Consider the following 19287-nt stretch of genomic DNA (forward strand, 5'->3'; position numbering starts at 1 on the left):
AGTGATTTCAACATGGCATAGCAACCGGAGCATGCTCGCTAGGGTTTACAGCGCTGAGCATCGCTGACGAAGGCTGCAGGTTGAGGCTTGACGAAGGTAAGAGCGGTCAGACCCGTGAGCACAGCGGTCTCCGGCCTGCTGTCACGGGGAATCTCGGGAATACCAGCCGAAAACGGGAGCCTAAACCATAGATTACGCCCTGCGCGGAATGGGGGAGCCAAGGGGGGGGGGAGAGATCCCCTCCTTCAAAAACGTGGTAATGGGCGAGACTAGCAAAGGAGGAGGAGAACAGCAAACGGAGAAGGAAGGTTATGTCCCAGTAATGGGGACTCTGTGGCAAAGAAGAATGAGAGGTAAATGCCTGCCCCGGGCTCAAAAACAACCAAGGTATGTGGTTCCCCATAACAAACTGGAAGAGTATAATAGTTATATGAAAGACCATGCCATCATTTGCCGCTTTGTTGGGTATTGGCCGTCTGAGCGGGAGCTCCACAGATGGATTGATCAACGATGGCGACCAAAGGGACAGATAGATCTCAAACTCGGAGCCCAGGGTTTTTTCACAGCAATCTTCTCCAACCTGGAAGATAAAGACCGGATATTTGAGGAGGGCCCTTATTTCTTGAATAATGCTGGTCTATTCATGAAATACTGGGAAGAGAGGTACAACCCAGAAAAAGAAAGAATGCTTGCGGCACCCGTCTGGGTCAGATTGTTTGGGCTTCCTGATGAGTTCTGGGACCCCGAAACTTTGGAGGGAATAGGAAATACGATTGGGAGCTTCGTCAAAATTGCTGAAGCCACGAAACGAGGTAAGTACAATGCTTATGCGAGAATCTGTGTTTATATAAATTTAGCAGAGCCCCTCCCAGAAACTGTAGAAGTAGAGTACCACGATGAAATCTGGAAGCAGCCAGTCGATTACGAGCATATTCCCTTCCGCTGCCGTATCTGCCATGAATATGGCCATTTGTTCAGACAATGTCCCTTGAACACAGAGAAAGAATCTAAGAAAACCCAGGAGGATCATCAAAAAAAGGCTGAGGAAGGTTTTCAACAGGTAGTAAGGACGAAACGACAGAACAGAGAAGCACCAAGAGCGCAAACCCAGGAAAAACCGAGCAAAACAAATAACCAAAACAAATTCCAAGTCCTTCAGAGTGAAGATGAAGATTATGAAGTAAACCTAGAAGATGACGAAGACCCAGAAAATACCCCCATGGAAGTATCGGGAGAGGAGAAAGGAAAGAGAAATGAAACAAAAATGAACAAAGAAAGCAGAGAAAAACCAGAGGAGGTGCCAACTGAAACAGAACAGGAATCCAAGATGGAAGTGGAAATCCCGTCTGAAAACGAAGCAGAGGAAGAAAAAATTATGAGAAGATTGCTACAAGAATGGAAACACTTGGATAGCAGGTTCATACCTGAAAAACAAAAACAAATATATAAGGAAGCTTTCAAAAAATACAAAGAGAAAAAAGGAGAGCCCCCGGACAACCTCACCATGTCGGAAAGTGATCAAGGGAATGAGGACAAAGAAATGACCAATCCTGGTAAAAATAGCAGGAAAAGAGGCCGAAAAACAATGAGCGAGACCATCCAGACAGTGGGGGAAATTTTGATAAATTCCGGAAAAGTGATACCTCTGTCAGAGGTATTCTTCCCCTCTTACAAAAGGTTTTAAATGATAGTGCTCAGCTGGAATATCAGAGGTTTGCATAGCAAAGGCAAACAGAGGTATCTTAAGGAAAAATTGAAGAAGGAGAGACCTAGTGTTATGATATTACAGGAAACAAAGATGCTGAACCAACAAATAGAAGAAATAATAGGAAAAGGTAAGTTACAGTATCAAGTAATGGGACAAGATGCAATTGGGTCTGCTGGAGGCATTGCAGTCCTGTGGAACCCAAATGAAATCATCATAGAAAACTGGTCAAGTATGAGTGGCATCCTCACTGGGCTAGGCAGAATAGTAGGAACCAGTCATCAGGTGGTAATCTCAGGTGTCTATGGCCCCCCGTCCCCTGGGAAAAAGAAGCAGTTCATAAACAGTTTCAATTCGATCCGAAGACTGTACCCTGGTGCTACTTGGATCATTGGGGGAGACTTTAATCTGATCAGATCCCTGGAAGAAAAGAAAGGAGGGACGAGGAAGTGGGATCCTCTCATGGACAACTTCAACGACATGATAGCTGATCTTAGGCTTGTTGATGTCCCGACCATTAACGGGATCCACACTTGGAATAACAGAAGGGGAGGGAAGAATCAAATTGCATCTAGATTAGATAGATTTCTAATTTCGGAGGACATTATGAATAAAGATGTTTTTGTGGAGGCCAAAATCATCCCATCTCTAGGATCAGATCACTGGCCAATTAGATTAGAGATGGATATCAAAAAGATTCAGGGGAAGCGACCTTTCAGATTCGAATCCTTTTGGCTGAGGGATCCTGATTTCATCAAGAAAATGGAGGAATGGTGGAAGCAATGTACCAGTAAGGGCAGATGTAGAATGCACACCTTCCAGCTCAAACTGAAAGAACTAAAAGACAAAATAAAAAATTGGAACAAAGAGGAATTTGGAAATATATTAGAAGATAAACAAAAACTGGAAGAGGAAATGGCAGAGCTGCAACAGAAGATTATTCTGGAAGGCAGAACCGAAGACAGCATCAATCAGGAAGGAGTAATCCTTGGAAGATTGGAAGAAAGACGAAAACAAGAAGAGATCCTATGGCGCCAGAAATCTAGGATAAAATGGTTAAGAGAGGGAGAGAAGAATACAAAATTCTTCCACCAATCAATGATCAAACACAGGCAAGGAAATAGAATCCTTTCGATCAAGGATAAGACCGCGAAAAGGGTGGTAGAGCAGAAGGAAATAGAACAGGTCTTAATAGATTACCACAAAGAGATGCTAACCAAACCGCAAGTGGATAGATCGGGGGCTATCCAAGAGATCTGTTCTGCCATTCCTAACCTGGTCACCGAGGATCAAAACAAAGCCCTTATGAGGGCCGTGACCCTAGAAGAGCTGGAAGAGGTTGTGAAGAGTATGAAAAAAGGGATTGCTCCTGGCCCGGACGGTTTCACAGTGGACTTCTACCAAGCAAGCTGGCATTTCCTGGGGAACGAGATTCTGGAGATAGTGGAAGAGTCAAGAATAAATCAAAAGGTATGGCAGGCTCTTAACTCAACCTTCTTCACCCTCATTCCTAAGGGTGACAACCTAGAAGAAGCGAGTGGCTTCAGGCCTATAGCACTTTGTAATGTCATCTACAAAATGATCACTTCTCTGATTGCCAAAAGACTTAAACCTCTCTTAGACAATCTTATCTCGGCCGAACAAACTGGTTTCGTGGAAGGACGGCAAATTCTTGATGGGGTGGTGGTAACTCAGGAGGTACTCCACTCCCTAAAGGTGAAAAAACAAAAAGGGATGCTGATTAAATTGGACTTATCCAAAGCATATGATAGGCTTAATTGGAACTATTTAGAAACCGTTCTGGAGAAATTTGGCTTCCACCAAAGATGGATTGCATGGATTCATAATCTGATCTCCACCCCCCTCTTTTCTATTCTGGTTAATGGAAGCCCCTCAAAAACCTTTAATGCTTCCAGAGGCATCCGCCAGGGCGATCCTTTGTCCCCTTTTCTTTTCATTCTAGCCGCAGAAGGACTTGGCAGATTTATTAATCAAGAAAGAGCAGCAGATAGACTAAAAGGGCTGAAACTCTGGGGGAACAACCTTCCTTTAACTCACCAACAATTTGTTGATGACATTATGTTATATGGGGAACCAACGGTAAGAGAAGTTCGGCATCTTAAGAGGATCCTAGACTTATTTTCTGAGGCATCTGGGTTAGAAATTAACAGGGACAAGTCTTGCGTTTTCATTTTCAATACAATGGAACAGATCAAATCTCACCTTATTGGAATTCTTGGATTCAAGAAAGGAGAGTTACCTACCAAATATTTAGGTAATATTCTGGACCTTACCTCAAAAAAGGTAAAGAACTGGCTAGGCATCCTTGACAAGATAAACAAAAAAATCTCAAATTGGGCTTTTAGAGTTCTGAATATCGTTGGCAGAGTTGTTCTTGCCAAGTCAGTCCTTCAGGCAATCCCGATCTACCCTTTAGCAAGTATGGCTGCACCAGCTGGGGTTTGTGCCAAAATTAGGGAAATAATAAGGAAATTTATCTGGAGTGGTTCTGATCAGAGGAAAAAATGGGCCCTGGTTTCGTGGAAGCAGCTGACAGAGAGAAAGGATAAAGGTGGTTTAGGTCTAAGGGACCCGGAAGTTCTTAATAAGGTGTTGGGAGCCAAATTATGGTGGAGATGGCTCAGTGGCGGAAATGACTTATGGAAAACAATATGGAGGACTAAGTATAGAATGCCAAACTCCCCAGCTGTCATCTTAAGACAACAGGAATTTCCCAAAGGCTCCTCTATCTGGGATCTTGCCTCCCAAAACAGAGATCTAATTAGCAAACATACTTTTTGGGAAATTAGAGGAGGCAATGAAGCCAACTTCTGGGAAGATAAGTGGCAACAGCGAGAGAAATTAATGAATAACCAAGACCTCTTGCAGATACGGGGTAGAATTGAAAGAAACAGACTCAGTGTTAAAGACTATTGGAGAATAAATGAAATGGCAGAGGGATGGAGAGTCTGGGAAGACCCAACAGAGTGGGATAGGGAACTTTCCCCCGAGCTTCAGGATCATTACAAAAAAGAAATGAGCTCAAGGAAAATCAGAGAACGAGATGGGAAAGATATCCTTCGCTGGGGATACACTATGAAAGGGACATTCACAACGAAAGAGGCCTACTTCTTAACGGATGTTCAGGACAGAGTTGACAGGACCACGGATTGGAAAACCATCTGGGAAAGCCACTGGTGGCCCAAGGTATCCATCTTTTTCTGGCTAGCTTCCAAAAACAAAATTCTGACATGGGACCGAATCCAAAAGAAAGGATTCATTGGCCCTTCTCGTTGCTATCTCTGCCAAAAGGATACTGAGACTAGGGACCATCTGCTGATCAACTGTTCCTATACAGAGCATCTCTGGAGGAGGACTAAACGACTCTTCAACAAAACAGGGTTTCATACCAGAGAATTCACCGAACTGGTTTTCCAGTGGGGCAAGGAAACATTTCAGTGCAGAGTCGTTCAGAGGGCTTGGAACCTCATCTCGCCCTTTATTCTATGGATGATTTGGAAGGAACGAAACCGGAGGGTGTTTCAAAACACTGGTAGAAATCCAGAAATTATCTGGGATCAGGTAATTGAAAGTATGCGTGAGACTATCCTGATTGAAAAATGGGAAAATGATGATTGGCAAACAAATTCGGAAGAACAGGAAGTTTTGAACAGGTTAAATCTTAAACTTGAAATGGTTCACTTCAAGCATCCGACCTTCCAGGACATGCGAACTCAAAGTCCAGATAAATTCAGATATCCGCGCGACCCGTTTATCAAACTCAACTTTGACGGGGCCTCGAAGGGAAACCCGGGCGAAGCAGGCTTCTGGGGAATCTTCAGAGACAGCAATCACCAGGTTAGATGGATTTTCGCTGAATGGGGAGGGCAGATGACTAATAATGAGGCAGAGTTCTGGGCCCTGCACCAAGGTCTATGCATAGCCATTAGGAATGGTTATAGCAACCTGGAAATTTTGGGAGACTCGAAGATGGCGGTTGACATGCTGAGGAGGCTCAGTAACAGGCAGGCATGGGAGAAAGTGGCCAAAAGCTGGCGCACCGCGGGCATTATTCAAGAAATTGCAGGACTCATCAAACGCATCAACTATAGACACATCAGCCATGTTCGGCGCAAAGGCAATCAGCCTGCGGATTGGCTAGCCAATTGGGGCTGTCGAGGACGTGGCAATACCATAGATAGCCAATGGAGAGCGGTGGAAGGTAATCAGGATTGGGAAGAGCTGGCAAACCTAATCAAATCCGATCATGACCAGGCCACAAATGATAATGAATGAATTAGTGAGCTGGACTAATACGGGGAGGTGGAGGCCCCGAGTAAAGGGACGAAATCTGTTGGGGCATGGAAAAATCATCATGAAAGGATGCAGAGCGAAGGATCGAGACCTCGACTATAGTACAGTGACGGCGGATGGAATGGGTGGGCGGAGGTACACCCCAGGTGAGGTAATTAATGGCCGAACGAGGAGAGGTGCAGGCCGCGGCTCGCCCGACCTCACAGCAGAAGGGAGGAATACCGATATGATGACAGAGAACAAAGATTTACAGGTGTGCTACGGCTGGCACAGGACAACCAGATCAAACGGTTTCTCGAAGGAAAGAAGCCGGTTATATCCCCGAAATCGGCTGAATGAAAAACCATCATGCATATTTCTAAATTGGGTTAAGGGGGAGGTTCCCGTCAAGCATTATCAGAGTGCTGAGACTGTTCAAAGGAACCAGAGTATAAGGAATGTCCGCCAGTTGTTTACCATGGAAACTAGACAGCAGCATAGACAGGTGGGAGAAAACCAGAGTGTCCGGGTTGACAGCCGAAGCCGTAAGGACAAATTCATTATGCAGCAGGACCCTCCTTTTACCGTTCTGGAAATTGAGGATGATTCGGGCGACGACCCAGTTCCAGATACTGGCAGCGATCACAGATTCCACGGAAATAACTCACCGGGGGAAGGAAAGGAGCACCGGGAAGCGGATTTGAATAGATTACATGGCTCGAAGGTCCGGCGTTACGGCATGAGGAAGCGCAGCCCGCCAACTGATAAGGACCCTGACCGAGACGGCAAACGGATGAAAAGTCAGAAGGGTAAAGGTAAGATGGAGGGGGAGACCTCCAGTGGGGATCAGAGGAAAAAACGGAAGAAAAAAGAAACCGTCACCCACCGTATTCGCAGGGCGGAACAGGCTTTTAACCGGAACGCTAAACCTGCTGTCCGCAAGCTCATGCAGCACCTGGAAGAAGACTCGATCCAGGAGCAATCTGATGAGGAGATGGGAGACTGGGAATTTCTTATCCCTGACCCGGGACATACGCGTGGGCGCATGTCCTTATTCAAACAATCGCTCCACATCTACTGGGTTATGAAGGGCCTTCTGGCTAAAGCGCTGGAGCAGGTGGCGAGAGAAATGGTCAATCTGGCTAAAGGGGGTCCTGACATCCGCTGTGAGCTTGCATTCATGCGGGTAGCAATGACTAAACAGGATGAAAAGCTGGAAGCTATTCAGCAGCAACTGAATCGCCTCATCCCAGCCCCAGCGGATGGAGCAGCTCAGCAACCTCCGGGCGGCAACGAATAATCTGAGATATGTTTATGAAATATAGAAATTTTTGTGGTCTTAGCTCTGCACCTGATATAGATACTAGAAAGTATGAAATTCAGAACAGTAGTTTTAGGAGTAGTTATGGTAAAGCTCATGATTGCATAGTTTATCTAGCTTAGACTAACAGACTGAGAGCCTTTTATTTTTGGGCTGCTTTCAAAAACTATCGATGGCACTCTGGCCCGGTTTCCCCTAGTGGGCGGGCAAAGACTGATTATGATATGATGTAATGTTTTTTGAACGAGTAATAGAATGAGAAACACCTCAGCTTACAAAAAAAAAAAAAAAATTACAATTTTAGCATATTATTTTAATACATTAATAAACTAGTACAATCATTTAAATTAATTTTCTATATAAAAAAAATGGATTTAACACTTTTAGAACATCAATAATATAATTTGATTTGTAATATTAACGTTAATTTCATAAAAAAATTCAAACTCTTTGGGTCCATCTTTCTTTTAAAGTAATTTGAGAAAAACCATTTTTTTTTAACCATTTGCGCACAACTTTACACAATTCCCTATTTTCACATATTTTCTTTACCCATTTTATTTTTATTTTATGAAAAAAATAGCAATGGTATAATTCCATTTAATGGTCAAATTTGAATGGAATCATTGCCCACTGGGCGTCTAATTTTAAAATATTGCGAAGTTATTTTAACAGTTATGTTTAATTGGAATACCATACATATTAATGCTGTAAGGCGTTCCCTGCGAAAAGAAATGCTTTCCACGCCCCTACTGTGCATATTAACGATTCAAATAACCTTGGCCATCAGATTGAAAAATACAGATATTTTCCATTATAAATCGGTAGGAGCCTCTTCCTGTCATTTGGGAGGCTCGCATTCGCTGTCTGTGGTGTCTTTCGAAACCCTGTGGTGTCTTTCGAAACCGTTCAACCTAACCCTCGCTTCAGTCTCTCATTCCCAGCGTTTGTGATGGGAGGGTTTCACTCTGCAATCCCATCTATCAACAGTAAGCTCGTCACGGCTCCAATGACCTCTTCCTCTTGAGATTCCAGGTTATTTGTGACTCCCTTGATGCCACATCCACTCAACGACCCATTCTCTGCTCCATCATTCGTTCGCAGATACAATTTCTGCGTTAACAAGGTTTTCATTTCCACGGTTAGAGGCGGCAGCTTCCCAGGATTTTCCTATCTGCTTCACAGGCTTGGAGGCAGCTGGGATTTATTGTATCTGCGTTAACAAGGTTTTCATTTCCATGGTTAGAGGCGGCAGCTTCCTAGGATTTTCCTATCTGCTTCACAGGCTTGGAGGCAGCTGGGATTTATTTCCTTTACTCGGTAATTACCCTTCTGCAACCGCCTCACTGTTACCTCCTTCAGTAATTCTGAGAGGTAAATTCAAAGGTGCCTGATTTCTCCAACCGGCTTCATTTGTCGTGATCCGGCACCCCACATTTTTTCCCGATCTTTTAAATCACCACCATTACCATCTTTTCACTCTTTAATTATTTTTGTGTTTCCAGAAGGAAGAAGATCAGATCCAGTGCCACATCATTACTTTTCAACAATCGTATTAATGAGCAGAACGACTGAAAGAGAAAAGAACCATCCTCGAGCCGACGCAGCATTTATCAGTCTTAGATTTCATCACCACCGACTCAAGAAATACATCAAAAGATCAAATCTGTTAATTATGAACAGCAGAAACTTTATCAGCAAGTTAAGGCGGTGAAGACCCTTTCCCGCACTATAAAATGCAGACACAGCAGTGTAGAAAAAGATAGATATACAGAGAGATAGAGAGCAAAGGGGAGCACACAGCAGTGTAGAACGAGAGAGTTTTTTTTGTATTGCACAGCAGTGCTGAAATTTTCTGAGATAAATGTTTTCTGGAACTGAAGCGTTCCTGTTGTAATCTGTTATGAAGATCCCTCTACGTGAGGAAGACTTAGTTTTATGTGTTGGTTTATTTTCATAAATAGAAATTTCTTTCTGTGCGTTGCTATTTCACCAAAAGCTATTTTGTCAAAAAAAAAAAAATTCTCGTAACTCAAAAAAAAAATACTTGACGTCAAATTTTTTTACGTTGCTGAAACACCACGAACAACAACTGAAAATTTTTTACGTTGCTGAAACACCACGAACAGCGTTGCTGAAACACCTGTTTCAGCAACTGAAAAAAACTGTGTTGCTGAAACACCGTTTCCAGAGAACGAATTTTTCTGTTTTTAGGAGTTAAAAACAGAGTATTTTTCTGTGTCAAAACCAGAGTATTATTTTGATCAGTTTTTTATCCTGAGGCAAAGTAGAGTATTATTTTATGCTCGGTTTTTGTGTTTTTGAATTATCAGAAAACAGAGTATTACTCTCTGTTCATATTTCTGTTGTTTCGGAATTTATCAGAAAATTCTGAACAGTGGAAACAGAGGATTTTTCCACTGTATTTTGTTTGGAATAACCAGAAATTCCCGACATGGTATCAGAGCTTGTCCAGGCTCTTTGAAGACATCAAAGAAGCTGAAAGAAGATTTGTTGCTGCAGCAAATTATACAGCAGAGTGAAAACGCTGTCAAGGTATTTTTCAGATTAGTTTTTTGTGTAGCTGCTGAAGACAATTAAGTGATTTTTTTTACAGTCAAGTATTGCAAGAATGGCCAGCACCAGCGTGGGTATGTTTAATACCCAGCTCCCACAGTTCAATGGGAAAAATTATGACTACTGGGCAATAACCATGAGAGCCGTGTTTGCCTCACAAGATTTATTGGAACTTGTTGAATATGGATTTGAAGAACCAGCAAATGAAGATGAGTTTATTGGATTAACTCAGGCAGAGAAAGAGCTGTTGAAGAGCAATAAGAAGAAGGACTCAAAAGCCCTTGTATTCTTATATCAAGCAGTGCATGAGAGTGTGTTTCCGAGGATAGCAGCAGCCAAGACATCCAGAGAAGCATGGCAAACTCTCAAGACAGCCTATCAAGGCATGGAGAAAGTGAAGACAGCAAAACTACAGTTGCTGAGGAAAGATTTTGAGAACCTGCGTATGAAGGAGTCAGATAATATTGACTCATTCTTCACACAAGCAATTGGTTTGGTCACACAGATAAGGTCTCATGGAGAAACTCTTGAAGAAAGGAGGATTGTGGAGAAACTATTGAGGTGCCTACCCTCAAAGTTTGATGTGATTGACACCACTATAGAAGAGACAAAGGATCTCTCAAAATTTTCAGTTGATGAACTTCATGCATCACTGATAACTCATGAGCAGAGGTTGAGTAGAAATGAAAACTCATCTCTAGAGCAAGCATTCAAGACCCAGATGTCATTTGGAAGAGGAAGAAGTCAAGGCAGAGGAAACAAGAGAGGAAGAGGCAGAAGCCAATACAGAGGCGGAAGAAAGAGTCCAGCAAACGTTCAAGGAAGAAGCAGCAATCCAAATCAGAACCAAGGCCATGGCAGCAGCCAGCAAAGTGGACAATATCATGCTCAAGGACAAAGGTATGAAAAATCCAATGTCCAATGTTATTATTGTAAAAAATATGGGCACTATGCAAATGAATGTAAGAAAAAGCAGCATGATATGAGTAATAGATCTAGTGCAAATATCACTAGAGAAAATATCAGTCAAGATAATGTGTTGTTAGTTTGTAATATGGCTGAAACAAACAGTGAAGATATATGGTTTCTAGATTCTGGTTGCAGCAACCATATGATAGGAAACATAGCCCTGTTTTCTGCTTTAAATCAGAGTGTGCAGTCACAAGTCACACTTGGGACTGATAGTAAAATTTCTGTTATGGGAAAAGGAGAAGTTAAAATATTTATAAAGAAAGGTGAAAAGAAAACCATAGCAGATGTTTATTATGTTCCTGGAATGTAGTGTAATCTCTTGAGTATTGGACAGCTTGTTCAGAAGGGTTACAATGTTTTCTTTGAGAATGATGTATGCACCATCATGGATAGATTACCCAGCAAACGTTGTATTGCTGAAGTGAAGATGACAAGGAACAAGATGTTCCTTCTCAGAATAAGAGCAGATTTGAAAAATAAAGAAGTAATTGCAGCAGTGACACAAGAGGCTCTCCAAAGCGTACCAAAGGATGAAAATTGGTTGTGGCATTTGAGATTTGGACATCTCAACTTTGGAGGTCTTAATTTGTTGAGTAGAAAAGGAATGGTAAGAGGATTACCATTGATAGAAAAGCCAGACAGCCTTTGTGAAGGTTGTATATTGGGGAAACAACACAGAGAAAGTTTTCCAACAGGAAAAAGCATAAGGGCAAAAGCACCCTTAGAAATTGTCCACTCAGATTTATGTGGACCGATGCAAGCTCCATCACTTGCAGGCAGCCAATATTTTCTAACATTTATTGATGATTTTACTAGAAAGACTTGGGTTTATTTTCTGAAGAATAAGAGTGAAGTGTTTGAAAATTTTCAAAATTTCAAAGCACTTGTAGAAAATCAAAGTGGGCTGCGTATCAAGGTTTTGAGAACTGACAGAGGAGGTGAGTATATCTCCAAAGAATTTTTACGTTTTTGCAAAGAAAATGGAATTCATAAACAATTTACAGCAAGGTACACCCCACAGCAAAATGGAGTTGCTGAAAGGAAAAACAGAACAATCATGGATATGGCGAGGAGCATGTTGAAGGCAAAGCATTTGCCAAATGATTATTGGGCTGAAGCTGTACACTGTGCTGTATATATTTTGAATAGATGTCCTACAAAAGCAGTGATGAACAAAGTGCCAGAAGAAGCATGGAGTGGGAGAAAGCAAGGAGTCTCCCACATGAAAGTTTTTGGTTGTGTGGCTTATGCACACATTCCAGATCAGCTAAGGAAGAAATTGGACAGCAAAGGGGAGAAATGTATTTTCATTGGATACAGTGAAGAATCCAAAGCTTACAGGTTGTATATCCCATCCACCAAGAAGTTTTTTGTGAGCAGAGATGTTCAATTTATTGAAGAGGAAGCTTGGGATGGAAGCATAGAGAAAACAGTTAATGTTAAAAACTGTTTGTCTCATGATGATGATGATGAAGATTTGGCTGAAATACATCCCCAAACAGCAGTGCCAACAACAGAACAACAAGAGACACCCTTGAGGAGAAATGAGAGTGCTTCTCCAAGCACACCACAAGGAGGAAATTCAAGTGCATCCACAAGCACTTGCACACCGAATGAAAGAGGCAAGAAATTCATAAATTTAAGTGATATTTATGATGAAGGAATGAATTCTTTGTTTGCTTTGTATTGTCATGTTGATGACCCTATTCATTTCGAAGATGCAATTAAAGATAAGAAATGGATAGAAGTTATGGATGAGGAGATGAATGCCATAGAAAGAAATAAGACATGGGATTTAGTTGAGCTACCAAAAGGTAAAGAAGTCATTGGAGTTAAATGGGTCTACAAGACCAAGAGTAATGCTGAAGGAAAGATAGAAAGGCATAAGGCAAGACTTGTTGTCAAGGGATACAAGCAGCAATATGGAAGAGATTATGAGGAGACTTTTGCACCAGTTGCAAGAATGGAAACAGTAAGAACAGTGTTGTCCATAGCAACACAAAACAAATGGAAAGTTTACCAAATGGACGTGAAGTCAGCATTCTTGAAAGGAGTATTAAAGGAAGAGGTCTACATTGAGCAACCTCTAGGCTATGAGAAGAAAGGCCAAGAGCACAAAGTCTGCAGATTGAAGAAAGCTCTTTATGGGCTGAAGCAAGCACCAAGAGCGTGGTACAGTAGGATAGATTCCTATCTACTGGAAAACAGATTTGAGAAGTGTGAGGGAGAACCCACTGTTTACATCAAAGAAAAAGACTGTAAAATTTTAATTGTTGTGTTATATGTTGATGATGTGATTTTTACAGGTAATGATGACTACCTCATTGAAAATTTCAAATCAGTCATGAAAGAAGAATTTGAGATGACTGACATGGGTTTGCTGAGATACTTCTTAGGAATAGAAGTAGATCAAAATGAAAATGGAATTTTTATTTCACAGGAAAAATATGTAAATGAAGTGTTGAGCAGATTTAACATGCAGGACAGCAAGGCAGCAATCACTCCCACAGTGATGGGATTAAAACTCAGCAAAGAAGACAGCAACAAAGATTTTGACCCTAGTGTGTACAAGAGCATAGTTGGTAGCCTCATGTATTTGACTGCAACTAGGCCAGACATAATGTATGCTGTTAGTTTAATTTCCAGATTCATGGAGAAGCCAAAAGAAACACATTGGCAGGCAGCAAAGAGAATTCTGAGGTATGTTAAAGGTACAAAAAGGTATGGCATATTTTATACTGTTTCAGAATGTTCAGACTTAGTTGGATACACAGATAGTGATTGGACTGGAAGTGTAGATGACCGGAAAAGCACATCTGGTTACATTTTTCACATAGGTTCAGGAGCCATTTCATGGGCTTCCAAGAAACAGCCAATTGTGGCATTGTCTACAGCAGAAGCAGAGTATGTGGCAGCTACAGCAGCAGCATGTCAAGCGGTTTGGATGAGGAGAATGTTGAGAAGTCTATGCCAGGAGCAGGCAACAGCAACTGTATTTTTTGTGACAATAGCTCAGCTATTGCATTATCCAAGAACTCTGTATTCCACAAGAGAACAAAACACATAGACACAAAGTTTCACTACATCAGAGAATTGGTGAACAATGGAGAAATCATTTTACAACATTGCAGGACTCAGGAACAGGTTTCGGATATTCTGACAAAGCCATTGGATCAGAAAAGTTTTGAGTTTTTAAGGAAACTTCTGGGTATGACTGATAACCCAACAGTTGAAATTAAAAGGGGAGTGTTGGAATATTAATTCCAACTGCTGTGCAGCAGCAGCAGCTATTTTACTTTATTCATTTGTCGTGATCCGGCGCCCCACATTTTTTCCCGATCTTTTAAATCACCGCCATTACCATCTTTTCACTCTTTAATTATTTTTGTGTTTCCAGAAGGAAGAAGATCAGATCCAGCGCCACACCGTTACTTTTCAACAACCGTATTAATGAGCAGAACGACTGAAAGAGAAAAGAACCAGCCTCGAGCCGACGCAACATTTATCAGTCTTAGATTTCATCACCACCGACTCAAGAAATACAGCAAAAGATCAAATCTGTTAATTATGAATAGCAGAAACTTTATCAGCAAGTTAAGGCGGTGAAGACCCTTTCCCGCACTATAAAATGCAGACACAGCAGTGTAGAAAAAGATAGATATACAGAGAGATAGAGAGCAAAGGGGAGCACACAACAGTGTAGAACGAGAGAGTTTTTTTTGTATTGCACAGCAGTGCTGAAATTTTCTGAGATAAATGTTTTCTAGAACTGAAGCGTTCCTGTTGTAATCTGTTATGAAGATCCCTCTACGTGAGGAAGACTTAGTTTTATGTGTTGGTTTATTTTCATAAATAAAAATTTCTTTCTGTGCGTTGCTGTTTCACCAAAAGCTATTTTGTCAAAAAAAAAAAAAATTCTCATAACTCAAAAAAAAAATACTTGACGTCAAAATTTTTTACGTTGCTGAAACACCACGAACAGCAACTGAAAAATTTTTATGTTGCTGAAACACCACGAACAGCGTTGCTGAAACACCTGTTTCAGCAACTGAAAAAAACTGTGTTGCTGAACCACCGTTTCCAGAGAACGAATTTTTCTGTTTTTCTGAGTTAAAAACAGAGTATTTTTCTGTGTCAAAACCAGAGTATTATTTTGATCAGTTTTTGATCCTGAGGCAAAGTAGAGTATTATTTTATGCTCGGTTTTTGTGTTTTTGAATTATCAGAAAACAGAGTATTACTCTCTGTTCATATTTCTGTTGTTTCGGAATTTATCAGAAAATTCTGAACAGTGGAAACAGAGGATTTTTCCACTGTATTTTGTTTGGAATAACCAGAAATTCCCGACAACTATTACCTCCTTCAGTAATTCTGAGAGGTAAATTCAAAGGTGCCTGATTTCTCCAACCGGCTTCGTGACCTCCACGGCCTTCCCATAGCGCTGGTTAAATTAAATTGCTGAGTGTGTCTTTCAGCACGTTGAATTCTTGATATAAGATTCTCTGTTTTTCTTTCATATGTCAATCTGTAAGTTAAGTATTTTCTTTCTTTTTTAGTAAAACTTTACTTAAATAACATGACCTGTTCAATAAGATAGTACTTAGATTAGAGTTTTTAGTTTGAACTACTGTCCTTTCAAGTGCAGACAGACAGGTTCTTTTGTATAATACAACAATTAATTCTAAGCAAAGAGTTATCGCAACAATTGTTTTAGTTCTTCTCAGGATAACAATTTTACACAACCACAGAGGATAAATCTTTCCCTCGTAGTAATAGGTACTGAAGTACCATCATTATCTTCGTCATTATTTCTACCGTGAAAATCTTCATTTCTACGAAAACAACCAAATATTTCCTTTTTCTTTTAATTATATTCACACAGTAGTTATGTTTTACTCCGTTGTTCTTTCCATTGATCTGAGACTCATACCTGTTGTCAAATAAACCCTCAATAACAGTCACATGGTTCCTGCAGAATTCTCTTGATTAATAGTTCAAGTATATAAATTGTCACTTTCAACCACTTATTTTGTTGATTATAGGCACACACCTGCTATCGAGTGTACCGGAAACATGCTGTATCAATAACAGGGCACTATGTTCCTAATACTAGTCACAATCTATGGTTAAATGAACAGTGTACAACATGAGATCATGAAACTTATAGCAATGAAAATGCCAGTAGAACGAGGATCTCTTCAAGTAAGAAGAGCTTGAATTCTCTCCCCTTGCGTAGCAAAATCACCCAATACAGTCTTGTATCCTTGCAGCTAAAAACCTTAATCAATCATATCTCGTTCTAACAATTTCAGAAGCCTCAGAGCTCTATAATGGATCAAATTCCTCATCAAGTTCATCCTGATCAACGGCATCTGCATGGAAAATTCGTGTATCCATGTGCGGTGGTATCCTAGGCCGAAACCTATAGTGCCATGCACCAATGAGAAAAATGTTGAAGAAAACTGTTGGTACAATGAGTTCTGGGTACCAAACTAGGACAAGGAAGTGGAAATGCACTAAAATTGTTGTAATGGGATTCCTCCACTGACATATATCATCAACCCTTTTGGAAACAGATGCAACTCCAGAGAGAACATTCATAATTCTTAACTAGTTAGCCTTACTTCTCCTCTTGCTCCACATATTAGACTCTGTATCCAACATATATTGCACTACTTCCTGCCTCAAAGGTGGCATAGCACGAGCTAATCGCAATCCAACAATCTTCATTGTTGTGTTTCTTAACATGTCTTGCTAACTTAGGCTCAAGGGATGCAAATAATGCATCTTAGGAAGCAATGGCCAAGAGTAAATCTGAACAACATCAAGCAAAGAATAGCAGGAAAAACGCACTGCGAGTTCATTTTCTCCCATTTTTTTCACCCCAGAACGCTGGAGAACCAACAATGGATAGGAATTTCTATAAACTCGATTTCTTTCCATGAAAGATCTACTCCAAGGCAAGCAAGTCCATGCCCACATCGTTCGGAATGGGGTTGTGGGGAATATTAACGTTGATACCAATCTTTTCATAATGTATACCAAGTGTGGCAGTCTAGAAGATGCGCGCCCAATTTTTGATAAAATGGTTGACTGCAATTTGGTATCATGGACTGCCATGATTGCAACTTATGCAAGGTCTGGTAATTGTAATGAAGCGCTCAAGCTCTTTCATGAAATGCAGAGGAGTGGGGTGAAGGCGCGGACTGTTTTCTCTATCCCAGCCTTCTCAAGGCGTGCACTGGCTTAACAGCTCTGCAACAGGGCAAGGAGCTCCATGGATCTGCGATTAGGAATGGATTTGAGTCTGAATTCTTTGTGGGGAGTGCCCTTGTGGCCTTGTATACAAAATGCAGGAGTATAGAGTTTGCACACCGAGTGTTTGACCAAATACCTCAGAGAACTGAGGCGACATGGAATGCAATTCTTGCAGGGTATGTACAGAGTAATTGCCGTAGAGAGGTAATGAAACTGTTCCGCGAAATGCAGCTTGCCAGCATAAAGCCCGATTCCTTTACCTTCGGGAGTTTCATTGCCATGTGCGCAAACTTAGCTGTTCTCAAACAGGTGAAAGAGATTCACGGATACATAATTGGAACTGGATATGAGTTGAATGTGTTTGTGGATAGTGCCCTTGTAGATATGTATGCAAAATGTGGCAGTGTGGGGGATGCACACCAAGTATTTGACCAAATGTTCCAGAGAGATCTAGTTTCGTGGAATTCAATGGTTGCAAGTCATCTGCAGAATGGGCAAAGCGAGGAAGCCTTGAAACTCTTTAGGGAAATGAAATTGGCAGGTGTGAAACCAGATTCATATACAATCTCTAGCATTATCCCTGCTTTTATATGCTTAACGACGTAGGACAGGGGAAAGAGATCCACAATTATATGATCAGAACTGGGTTTGATGCCAACGTTCTCGCAGTGAATTCCGTTATTGACATGCATGCCAAATGTGGAATAACATTGACAACACAGCAAGTGTTTGACAAATTATCTGAGAGAGATGCGATTTCATGGAATGCAATGATTGCAGGTTATGGTTTACATGGGTGTGGCCAGGATGCCATCTTGGCTTGAAACCTGACAGTATTACCTTTATTGGAATTTTGTCTGCATGCAGCCGTGCAGGACTGGTGAATGAAGGTTGGCAATACTTCGAGCAGATGATGAATTGCTATCAAATTATGCCAAGTGTTGAGCACTGTGCATGCATAGTTGACCTTCCTGGCTGTGCTGGGCATTTGGATGAAGCACAAAGCTTTGTTAAGAAGATGACCTTAGAGCCAGATGCATGTGCTTGGAGAGCCTTGCTCGGTGCCTGTAGAATTCATCAGAGTGTACAGATAGGAGAACAAGCAGCACAACATCTTTTAGAGTTAGAACCCCAGAATCCTGGAAATTGTGTGCTACTATCAAACATCTATGCCACTGCTGGTAGGTGGAATGATGCAGCAAAAGTCAAGAATATGATGAAAGATAAGGGTTTGAAAAATATTCCAGGATACAGCTGGATTCAAGTCCAGAGCAAGGTGCATTTTTTCCAAGTAGGAGGTGGATCAAACCCACAAATAGAAATGATCTATGCAAAGTTGGATAGCTTGGCTCAGCAGATGATGGACATTGGGTATGCACATGATATCAACTTTGCACTTCATAATGTGGCAGACAAGGAGAAGGAGGATGCTCTATTTGACCACAGTGAGAAGCTGGCACTCACTTTTGGTCTTATCAATACAAGTGATGGGACGCCTCTCAGGATCATGAAAAACCTTAGAGTCTGTGGTGACTGTCATTCTGCTATTAAGTTCATTTCCAAGGCAGTTAAGCGAGAAATCTTTCTAAGAGATAACCATCGATTCCGCGATTTCAAGGATGGACTGTGTTCTTGTGGAGACTATTGGTAACATCTTAAATTCATGTATTGATCTTTATATAGTAGATTTTGTCAGATCCAATGATAAATGAATTTTATAATTGCTTTGTGAATTAGATTATCAATGTTGAAGATGAAATAGAGAGAGAACAGAGACAGACTCAAAACACAGAAAACACAACTTGTTTTCATTTGATAACTGAAACAGGTTTATATACACAGCACAGATCTTTCTGGAGATCTATGGGGCGGTGCCCATTGTCAACGTATCCGTCGACTTCTAGAACCTGTACTTTGAACATGTGCTGTATTCTCTAGATTAATCTAGCTACTGCATTAATAGAGAGTAGTTGGAATTAATACCTTCCAACACTCCCCCTTAATTCCAACTATATAACAAACACACTATAAGACACTATACTCTTAATTGACATGCCTGCTGGTCTAAGTCTCAGCTAGGCTTACAACAAAACATTTCATTTTTGCCTTCTTATTAAAGGGTCCATGCTTGTTCCTTTTCCTTTGCTGGTGCAGTTTCATC

The 19287-nt window shown here is 41.1% G+C and overlaps 2 protein-coding genes across 2 annotated transcripts; both read left to right on the forward strand.

Annotated features, from left to right (window-relative positions):
- The first annotated feature begins 259 nt into the window (after nucleotides 1–259).
- On the forward strand, nucleotides 260–6001 carry LOC149161263 (uncharacterized). Its single transcript, XM_089434818.1, has 3 exons — nucleotides 260–1416; nucleotides 1711–2495; nucleotides 2595–6001. The coding sequence occupies exons 1-3, from the start codon at nucleotides 260–262 to the stop codon at nucleotides 5999–6001; spliced, it is 5349 nt and encodes a 1782-aa protein (XP_089290944.1).
- A 10952-nt stretch (nucleotides 6002–16953) lies between these two features.
- Nucleotides 16954–18777, forward strand: LOC149161264 (putative pentatricopeptide repeat-containing protein At3g23330). Its single transcript, XM_089434819.1, has 4 exons — nucleotides 16954–17011; nucleotides 17053–17667; nucleotides 17796–17922; nucleotides 17994–18777. Exons 1-4 carry the CDS (start codon nucleotides 16954–16956, stop codon nucleotides 18775–18777), a joined length of 1584 nt encoding a protein of 527 aa, XP_089290945.1.
- The last annotated feature ends 510 nt before the right edge of the window (nucleotides 18778–19287 follow it).

Source organism: Pinus tabuliformis, chromosome 5_2 (genome assembly GCF_031772625.1).
Source record: "Pinus tabuliformis cultivar Carrire ecotype Pingquan chromosome 5_2, CPIR1, whole genome shotgun sequence".
Taxonomy (NCBI): domain Eukaryota; kingdom Viridiplantae; phylum Streptophyta; class Pinopsida; order Pinales; family Pinaceae; genus Pinus; species Pinus tabuliformis.